Here is a 10,352-nt window from a genome sequence, read left to right as displayed (position 1 = left end):
AAAAAAAAAAAAAGTGAACCTCCAAAATGAATCAGGGAGGAATTATTCACACAAGAAAGACTTTTAAACCTCACAGATGGATTTCTCTTAGGATCCTTTAAAATCAGTTTTTCTTTAAGGAATTGCAATCAGTGTGGTTACAGGACAGACTGCATCAGAATCACCTGTGTTTGTGTGTATGCGTGCCTGCCTGTATGTTCAGTGTATTATTTGTGTGCCTGTGGGTGTCTCTGTGTGTGTGTATTCACCTTTGAGAAAGAGATGTTAAACATGCAGATTCCTAGGCCCAGCCCCAGTCCTACTGAATCTGGCAGAATCTCTTGGGGGGAGGCTGTAGAATCTGTGTTAACAAGCTCACTGATATTGGAGACCCATTGTTTTAAATAGTAAGCTTCCATAGTAGAATTTTAAAGGTGTTTCAATTCATCAGAATTTGAATGGGATTTCAGTATTTTCAAGAACATAGCTGAAGAGACCACCCACAAGCATACATTGTCTCCTATTAGTGGGCACTGTACTCAGTCCTGGGGATGGTGCAGGGAGGATGCCCAGATAACTTACTGCCCAAAAAAACGGCCCAGCTGTACAAAGACTATCCCCTGAAAAGGGGAGGCCTGTGTGCAGGGGTGAGTGTGGGATTGCAGGGGCACAGGAGAGGCTTGAGAGTCAGCTTCTGACTTCCTCAAATTATCTTTGCCTACCTCCTAATTCACTGAAGACAGGCTAGTAGTACATATGGCTAGGCGGTATGGCATAGCAGACTCTGGAGTTGTACTGCATTTGAACTCCGGCTCTGTCACTTATTTGCTGACTGACTCTGAGTAACTTTCTTAACCTCTCTGAGCCTGGAGGATTTAATGAGAGAATGCATGAAAGCAGTACTCCAGCACATTATAAGAGCCCCCAGCAAAACTTGTAGCTATATTTTTTTCCCTTCTAAGAGCTAGTCTCTGGACATGATTCAAACCCTTGAATCTTGTTCTTAAAGGCATTAATGCTTTACTGTCACAGACCACACCATGGAGATAGGTTAGTAGTTTGTTTAAAGTACTCAGTAATTGTAGAGAATATACGTTTGGTTTCCGTTTGAGCAGGTTCAGCAGCTATTGAAATACTTTTTACTGAAGTGTGAAGCAAAAGAATGCTCATACTTAAATCTGGTTTAGGGCTTAGCAAATTAATGCGGTTTGTTTCTGTTTGAGATTCATGATTCCATTTGGTTCAGTCTCTGGGCAGAGCTTCCTCTGAAACTCCATCTTTAGCATTCTCACTGCTCCCACCCTCAAGCCTCCATGACTGCAGGGCCCTCCTGCCAGACCCCACCATTGCCTAATTAAGCTTCCTAACATATTTTTAAAACTAAGTCATTCATTTAATCAAAACCCTTCAATGGCTCCCCATTACCTTCTGGGAAAAGTGTCCAAATTCCTCAGTCTGTCATAATCTGACTCCAAAATGGACTCCACATTTCAACTAGGCTGCAGTCCTCAGAAGCCCCACATTGGCCGTGCTAGGTACTTATTCCAAATCTTTGCCCAGATTTCTCTCCCTGCATGGAAGATACTGCCTTCTGTTTTCTGCCTGTCCTAATCTCTCCCACTGCTCAAAGCTTCAATACTCACCTCTCTACTGCCTTCTTCAGGGACTCCAGTGCCCATTCATTAGCTTTCCCCTGGACTCCCACAGCCTCAGACAGTTTGTTCTTCTTAGTTTGGCACTTTGTATGTCAATAATTCAGTAATTTATTTAATCCAATGTTTACTGAGTGCCTACTCAAAGCTGAGTACAGTGCTGGGTGCTGAAGCTACGACCAAGGCGAAGGCGGACATGATGTCTCTGTCTAATTGTAACTTCCTAAGGGCAAGGGTCATCTCTTATACTTCTTTTATGTCTCCCTCACTACCTAGTACAGTGGTAGAAACATTATAGGTCATCAATAGATACTTGGTGAATGAGTAATTGAGTTCAAAGACTGATCATTGCATTGATCATGAGATTGATTACCCAATATGGGCTTTCACCCCCTTGCTCTCAACTTACTGGGTGTGCCTGGAGAAACAGATAACCTTTCTGTGTTTCAGTCCCCATTAACAAAGTAGGAGGCAACAGATCTTGAATAAGGCAGAAGGGCATCCTTCTGCTTTTCAGTAGGGGCCTGGAACCATTCACCAACTCTTGGTGGACAGGCAGTGGCAATGGACAACCTCTGTGTACATCTCTCTCACTATATGTATTCTGTGTATCAGTCTAAAACCCCCTCCCCACAATCCCCCCTGGTAAACTGAATTCCTTAAGGGCAAAATTATGTTTTATTGATACCTATTCTTCTAGAACAGTCCCTGGCACATAGTGGGAGCTCAATAAAAGTTTGCCAAAGGGAGGAATGAATGAAAGTAAGCTATCATCTTTCATTTTATTACCAGCTGAAGCAGTTCACAAACCACCTCCCATTTCCTTTCATTTCCTTTAGGTCACACACTGAAAACCAGTGATATTGACTTGACCTCTCAAAGCTGAGTGAAGTACTCTGAAAGGCAGCTGCTGAGGAGCTGTGTCCTCGAGAAAGCCACCTTCCTGCACAAGGCTAAATGGAATCATCTAAGTTCGGCATTAAAACCTCACTGTCCCTGACGTCAAAGAAGGTCTGCGGGTTTGTGGGGACAGTAGAAGCTCTGTTTCCGTAGCACTGTACAAATGACTGCCTGATGTTTTTGTTCCCACTTTTTTTTTTCTTGGCCTCCTTTCCAGGAAATGGACTGGAGGAGCTGGCAATTGATTAAAAATAGGCTTCGTGTGAGGAAAACAAATATGCATTCGGCAAAATTAAAGTCTCTGTGCCTCAGAAAGCTTGTTGCTAGCTATATTTAGGCCTGGAGTTTAGGTCTCTCCGGTGCCGGCTGGAAAAAGCCTCGGGTCAAGGAAAATCCTTTCCCTCTATTGTAGGCTTGCCGCCTTTTAAGTCTCACGGCCTTGGTTTATGACTTAATGGGATTGTTTCCTGATGAAAAGCTCAAGTGGCTTTGCCCTTGAATCTTAGCACTACAGACTTGGGAACAGCCTTGCTTGCTGCCCAGGGCTGGCCTCCAAGCATCAGGTACGCAAGAAACTTTTCCAGGCTTGAAGATCTTTAGGGTCAGTGTCCCCATGACCCCTCTTAGTTGCCTAGTCCAATATTTTATTTTCCTGGTAAAAAGGATGTTCCTCTTTTTGTTCCTTTTCAACAAATGTTACTCCCTTTTCATCAGGTCTTTACTCATGCCCAGTCCTGTGCTGGGGCCTTGGGATATAGATAAGATTAAGTCATGTTCGCTGCCTTTAGGGAGCCCAGAGTTTAGCACAGCACATCATAAAATTCCTTTAGAGCCTTGAAGACAATACTGGCATAACTTGCTTTAAGAAAAGAAGAAAGTCAGTTATGAAGTTCAGATTGACAGGAAGATAAATTGGGCTTGAGTCTCCACTTTCAGAAAAACATTCACCTGAGGGCTCAGCTAAATGGAATTTAAAGTAGGATATAGTTTGTTCAAACCTTCAGAAACATACCTAATTGCAGAGAGAAGGTGTGTTTGTAAGGAATCACTTAGCCCTCTCAGCGAGCCTCCTCTCTCCTTCTCTGATCTCAGGCCTGTTTCTGGCCAGCTCCCAGCTCCCGCCCCAGGAGGCCATGAAATGGGAAAGGAGAGGGGAGCAGGCCAGAGGAGGCGGGAGAGCAGTAAGAAGAATGGAGGACCATGTCAAGAGGAGAGGGGCGGTAAAAAGAGAGGGAAAGACAGAGCAGGGGAGGGAGGGATAAGGGGAGGCAAGAGGAAAGATAGCAAAATAACCCTCATTCCCCTAGGACCTATTTTACATTCCTTTGATCATTTTGGAAGGATGGGCTCAGGAAGTGCAATTACAGCCAGCTCTCAGTCACTGCTGCTAAGGAGGGAAGTCCTTTACAAGTGTTAGTTATTATTACAACATGAATAATTGAACCTCCCAGATAATCCCCAAATCTCATTTGAGTCTTTAAGTTGACTTCCTCCGCTGCCAGACCTTTTCAAGAAATGAGACTGGTGCTAGCGAAGAAGGTAAAGGACTGGTGTGAGTTCCCACTCCTTTCCTCCCCGCCTACAGTCAGGTCTTAATCCTCAAACCAGAGGATCCCTAATACTGAGAGTAGGGAGAGTGGGTGAGGAGGGGGCCGTATCCATCTAACCCCTTTCCGTCTAGCTCCATCCAGGCCCTTCTACCAACTCCTCCCGTCCTCCCTCCGTCTCCTGGCCCTCAGCACTCCCGCACTGAGAGTCTAAAGAAAACATGTGCACGAGCAGGCATTGGCTGACACGTCCCACAGGCAGGGCTGTTCACTTATGCTCTGCATCACCTGCTCTGTGACGCATGACTGTTGATTCCACCTTTTAAATTGCTCTTAAAGGTATTCCTTGCTTTCTATTGTCCCCAAACCAAATTAATCTAGGCTTCATCCTCTTTGGCCTGGATTCTTACAGTGGTCCCCCAGCTGCCTCCAGTCTCTAACCACTCTCAAATCCAGCTTCCATGCTATACCCTTCAGTGGCTCCCAACTTCTTACTGGGTCAAGTCCAAAGGCATTCCTATGGCCAGTGAGCCCTCCATGATCTGACCTGTGACTACAGCTCTGCCTCAGCTCCTACTACCTTGTATAACTACCCCTTTATATAACTACGCCCACCTCACAACAGCTGGGAATACCCTCCCCACCTCCATGCCCTTTCAATTTGTTTCCTAACTCCCCACTTATCCTTTAAGTTTCAGCTCCCACATCACCTCCTCCTTGACACTGTTCCTCCAGCAATTCTGACTTTCAGTCATTTGAGTCGCCAGTGTCCCCAGTATATCCACTGGTTCCCCACCGCATTTATCACTCTGTATTGCAATCAATTGTTCAAGTCTGTCTTCCCTACTAGTCTATGAGCTCCTCAGCAGTAATCTCTGTATTCCTAGTACCTAAATATGTTTTGAAAGAAAGAATAAATGACATTTTAACAATTAGAGGGCAGAGAGCCAGAGTGGTTGTAGCAGAACTAGCACCAAGCCTGCTCCTGCCTCAGGGCCTTTGCACTTGCTATTCCCTCTGCTTGAAACACTCTTTCCCCAAGTATCTACTTGGGTTGCCCTCTCACATCATTCAGGTCTCTGCACAAATGTCACTTCCTCAAAGAGGCCTTCCCAAGCTACTCTATCTAACATAGCATACACATTCCTCACCTTGGCACTATCTATCTTTTTCACTTCATTTTTTTTCAGAGCTTTGATCAACAATTGGCAAATTATATATTCATGTGTTTATTTTCTGCCTTCCCTAATAAAATATAAGCTGTGTGAGGGCAAGAACTTTTGTTTTGTTTGCTGCTGAATCTCCAGTGTCTAGAACAGGGCCAGGCACAGAAAAAGTGCTCAATACCTATCTATTTGTTAAATGTTGTTGAACTTGGACTTAGAGAGAACTGGGTTTGAACCCTACCTCTACCATTTTCAAGTTCTGTGTACCCTGTGCTAGTTTTCTGTTTCCTCTGAGCCTCACTTTCATCATCTGTAAAATGAGGATAATAATTCTACATACATCATAGGTAAGAATTAAATGAGATCAAATATTTGAAAGCACTTAGCATGATGCCTGACACAGAGAAGGCAGGTAATGCATGTTAGCTGAAATCTGTTGACAGACCAATGTCTTCTACTTCTCTGATCCCTACCCTGTACCCTTCCCCTATCCTAGCCCTTCTAGTGCCTATTGTGATCAAACCACTATTCTCGTGTCTGCGGGTTCAGCACTTACTTGCCGCAGTTGTAGAGGTCACAGCAGAAGCAAGTGTTTCCCCGAATGCGAGGTGTGCAGAATCCACGACTGAGGTGAGGGCAGTTCACCTGAGGGCACACAACAGTGCGGAAATTAGCTGGCACTGGAATGGGAGGCAGGACCCTCTGGGACTGCAAATGTGAGTTAGTGACTGATGGAGACAGTAAGGATGGCTGTGAAATGAACACACCAACGCATGAGAGGGATGGGGCTGGGCAGGGGCTGGCTGATCTTGTGCATGAGGCAAGTCACTGTGTAGCTGGGCTTGCGTCCCGCCTCAGCTGCAACCCTCAGTGCCCCATCCCTGAAAGGTGGAGATGGAGAGGTGGAAGGATGGATGGAAGGACGGACGGAAGAACAATGGATGGTAGGAAATAAGGATACGAGGGGAAGGGGAATCTGGGCACAGGAAGAAAAGGGCTCAGGTGGGAAGGAAGACAGAGGGACCATCACATGCACTCTGAAGTACAATAGTACCTCTCTAGCTGCCTGGGTAAGGTTCCTCATAACCCTCGCGGAAGGAGAATTTTTGGTTGAGGAACTTATGACCTTATACAGGAAAAATAGGGTTAGGGGGACCAGGGTTACAAGTGAACCTATGGAAGTCATTAATATTTTTACAGTCACCAAGTTAACACAAGAAAGCGATCAAGACGAAATTCAAGAGAATAGCAATGACATTTTACTCATCTTGAGTTTGCAAAAATATTTTTAGATTAGTTTCCATTTACCATCTTTTACTTGTAAGAAATTTTCTACGCTCTCTTCCCCATATGGATGCAATGAAGTGCTTGTAAATTTGTTTTGCTGTGTCGTAGAGAATATTCATGGTAAACAGGCACTTTTTTCTATATTGCCTCATTCATCCAAATACTGACTGCCTTTGGTGCACACACGTTTCTACCCCTCCCTCCTAACCCAAGGATAGCTAGAAAAATGGTAAGTTTGTGACTGGGGAAAGAGAAAGAGGGTAAGTGGATGGCAGAGCCATAGTAGAAGCATTCGTTCCGATGCCTTGGGAGTAGGGCCATCGCTCTGCCTAACTCCAAGGGCACCATTCACGTGATAGTTTCTGTAGAACGGCTTCCCCTGAAGTTGTGCAATGCAGAGGCCATTTTATATCCACTTGCCTCTCTTTTCTCCCAATCACAAGTTTACCATTTTTCTAACTATTCTCAGGGGTGGAGGGGTAACTTTCAACCTGAGGTTAATAGAGTACCAAATTGTCAAGGTTCCCAGAAGCACACAGTAAAGTTTCATAGTAAAGGGATCTCTGGGTTGGGGAGGGATTATTGTGTACTGAAATGAAAGCTCTCCGAAAGCACCTGCAGCCGTGCTTCACCTCACTGCCCACTGCCTCTCGTTCTGCATGAGGTGAAACAGAACACAAGGAGAACTGTGTGGGGTGGGAGCGAGATGCTTTCATGTGCCCCCTCAAGCAATATCACACTGGCCTCATTGAGGTGTCATGAGAGGGGCCAGGCCGGCAGTCTGAGCCTCCCCAGAGCCTCCAAGTGGACCAATGGTAACTTCTCAACTACCTTCATTTGGCTTCCTGATCCCTCCTGCATGTGGGGCTCAGGCTCTGCCTCCCTTGTCCCGGCCTACTGCCTTGGTGGGGCTCCCAATTTTCTTCCAGCTGGGCACTGAGCCCAGGCAACTGAACCATCAGGCACAGAGACAGGGGAGGGGCCTGCCTTGTGGCCTCTGCACTCTCATTTGTCCCTCTTGGGATCAAAGCCACACACTGAGAGGCTGCCTGCTGGGGTCAGAGGGGCAGCCTGTGGCCACAGAACAAAGTAAATCTGATTAGGCCTCATGAAGTTCCAACCTATGACCATGGCCTGTGCTCTGACCTACTGAAGAAATCAACTACAGATACCCAGCAGCAAGCCTTAGGCGCATGAAAAGGAGTAAAAGAAAGGGAGTTTCAGGCAGAATAGTAGATTTTCCCGAAAGGTAAGACATGCAGCCTCATTCTGGCTCACCTCCTCAGCTTCCTTCTGGGATGTCTTGGGGACATAGTGGCACCGGTTAGCGTAGAGTGGTTTCAGATCCTGGAAAGGGAAACACCAAACCGAAGGGGTTTTGGCCTTGGGAAATAAAGCAGCAAGTGCTCTGCTTGGTAATAAAAGATTTGAACACACACACACACACACACACACACACACCCCAGAGCAGGCAGTAAGTTGGGTTAATTTCTGAAAGTTGCCCACCTAGGGAGCCTGCAAATGTGAGGATCAGATAAAAATGTTCTAATAACTGCTTTCTATTGGGCAACTTGGTTATGAGAAATTAGGAAATTGATTGAGAAATAGGTTTCTTGAAATTTCCTCTCTGGTTTTCTTTTATTTCTAGTCTTTGTCTTCTTGCAGAGTCCCCAGGGAACACGATTCAAAATTCCAGGTTATGGCAACATCGCACTCCCATATAGAGGGAGCCCAGCTCCAACAATGAGGTCTCATTATCACCTGGGGACAGGGCCAGGGCTGGCTGACGTGTACTCCCTGCTGTCATTGCTACAGCTTTTCCAGAAGGAAGAAAGCCTGAGGAAGCAAGCCCCAGGGGGATAGGCAACTACTGAGATTTTAACTCAACTATGAGCCATTTTCACTCAATTACGCAGATGAGATAGACAGTGAACTCCAAAAATACTGCTAAAGCCCAGAAAACTAACATGGGGCTCAAGGACAGTTGATTTACCCTGCTGGCTTGGCCAGCTTCCTGGTGAGGGAGCTCGCAGGCCGGGGGGTTGGGGTAGAACAGACAGACAGAAGCCAGTGCTACCTGGAAGCTTGCAGGCAGGGGATGTTGTTCGCTCTCAGGGTGACACTAAACATCCCCCAAGCGGTAGAGGGCTTCAGCCAAAAAGCAGGTTAGGGCAGGACAAGCAGTTTATGCAAACTGACCTTAGGGGTTTGACCAAGGCACCCTGGCAGAAGGAGTTTACCTATTGCCCCCCTCCCTCCTGCCTCCACTTCTCCGCCACTTCCAATAATCCTAGTGGCTGCTTTTTCCCCGCACATGCGATTTAGCATCTCCTCTACCTGGCACCCGAATGCCTCCTGCCTCCCAGCCTGCTGCCCCATCAAGGACCTAAAACTTTCTATCATCTGCTTCTACATGAACCTCCTGGCTGCTCAATGTTCTGAAAGTACATTGCCCTATTGGCTTAGCCTGGAGTCAGGTTGGAAAGGAATGAGGGTTCTCATGTTCACACCCGGCAAAGTTTATTTTCTACGTTTGGGGAATGACAGAAGTCATTTTTATCCTGAGGAAAGGGAGGCTTGACGTGCTGGTCATAGCTCTCCTGACCTCCTGGTTCTGCAAAAAGCATCCGGTCACCAACTGCCCTAAATGAAGACAGACATGTGTGATGATTGCCCATTTGCTGCCTCTAGCTACTGGTCTGCATTAAGATCCCAGAGGAGGAACACACCCGTGCAAGTGGGAGGTAGGAAAAGGTCACTCAGCCAGGGTTCAGAACCTTTTTAATCTAAAGGGCTACCAACGTTGGAGTGAAGGGCTGGAAATGGAAATTGCCTTATGTTGAGTGTCTACCCTCTTAGGGCATTTCATACCCATTATTTCATATTATCCTCATGCTAACCCTGAGAGGTAGGTTACTATTATATCCATTTGGAAGAGGAGAAACTGTGGTATAAGGAGGTAAAGTGACTTTCCCGGCTAGTTAATGGCTATATTAGGGAGAGAGGAAGGGAAGGAAATCAGAGACAAGAGAAAGAAGGAACAAGATACATTTAGAGGGATGTGTAAGAAGGTAGGTTTTGAGAGGAAGCTCATATGCCCTTAAGCCAAAGGACAGGACAAGATGATATTAAAGGTCCTCAACAACAGAAAAGGCTGGTTTTAACCCATCCAAGTGGTGCTAGGGTCCAAATGTGCCTTTCATTTAAACCAGCCAACAGATATCACCATAGATTAATAAAGTTTCCTTCCTCAAAACTCTCTGGGTGTCAGTAAGGACTGGCAGATGTCTTAGAACAGGTACAATGTAAGCAGAAAGTTTTCCTAAAGATTCATCCAGCCTTGCCCCAAACTCCTGAATCAAATGCTCTACAGCAAGCCGCTAACTGCAGGAGGTACGGAGGGCCTGGAGTCAGAGGCAGGTAGGTGGTCATTAGAGGAAACTTCCAGTAAATATAACTTGGATTTTTCCCCATCACCTTTGCCTGAGGCCAGTGATCAAAAGCATTAGGAGTACCAAGGAAAAACAAATCAAAACCACAATGAGATACCACTTCATATTCACTAGGATGGCTAGAATGAAAAACTCAGATAATAACAAGAATTGGCAAGGATGTGGAGAAATTGGAACCCTCATACACTTTCAGTGGGAATGTAAGATGGTGCAGCCACTTTGGAAAACTGTCTGGCAGTTCCTGAAAGGTTAAACATAGTTACCACATGAACCAGAAATTCCACTCCTAGGTATATACCCAAGGAAAATGAAAATGTCAACACAGAAACTTGTGCATGAATGTTTATAGCAGCATTATTCATAATAGCC

The 10,352-nt window shown here is 45.7% G+C and overlaps 1 protein-coding gene across 4 annotated transcripts in view; it reads right to left on the bottom strand.

Annotated features, from left to right (window-relative positions):
• Nucleotides 1-10,352, bottom strand: part of TMEM255A (transmembrane protein 255A) — a 107,724-nt gene that overhangs the window by 17,092 nt on the left and 80,280 nt on the right. For 2 of the 4 annotated variants that reach the window (XM_046673791.1, XM_046673792.1), the window contains 2 exons: nucleotides 7,810-7,878; nucleotides 5,801-5,889 (listed from right to left, as the gene is read on the bottom strand). In XM_046673791.1, the coding sequence (XP_046529747.1) occupies nucleotides 5,801-5,889; nucleotides 7,810-7,878 (158 nt within the window). Of the gene's footprint in view, nucleotides 1-5,800; nucleotides 5,890-6,298; nucleotides 6,371-7,809; nucleotides 7,879-10,352 lie in introns of all 4 variants that reach the window. The other 2 variants (XM_046673790.1, XM_046673793.1) reach the window with 2 other exon arrangements.

The sequence above is a fragment of the Equus quagga genome, chromosome 10 (genome assembly GCF_021613505.1).
Source record: "Equus quagga isolate Etosha38 chromosome 10, UCLA_HA_Equagga_1.0, whole genome shotgun sequence".
Classification (NCBI taxonomy): Eukaryota; Metazoa; Chordata; class Mammalia; order Perissodactyla; family Equidae; genus Equus; species Equus quagga.
The sequence above is the reverse complement of the archived record's forward strand: the minus strand, read 5'-3'. Positions and strand labels throughout refer to the sequence as shown.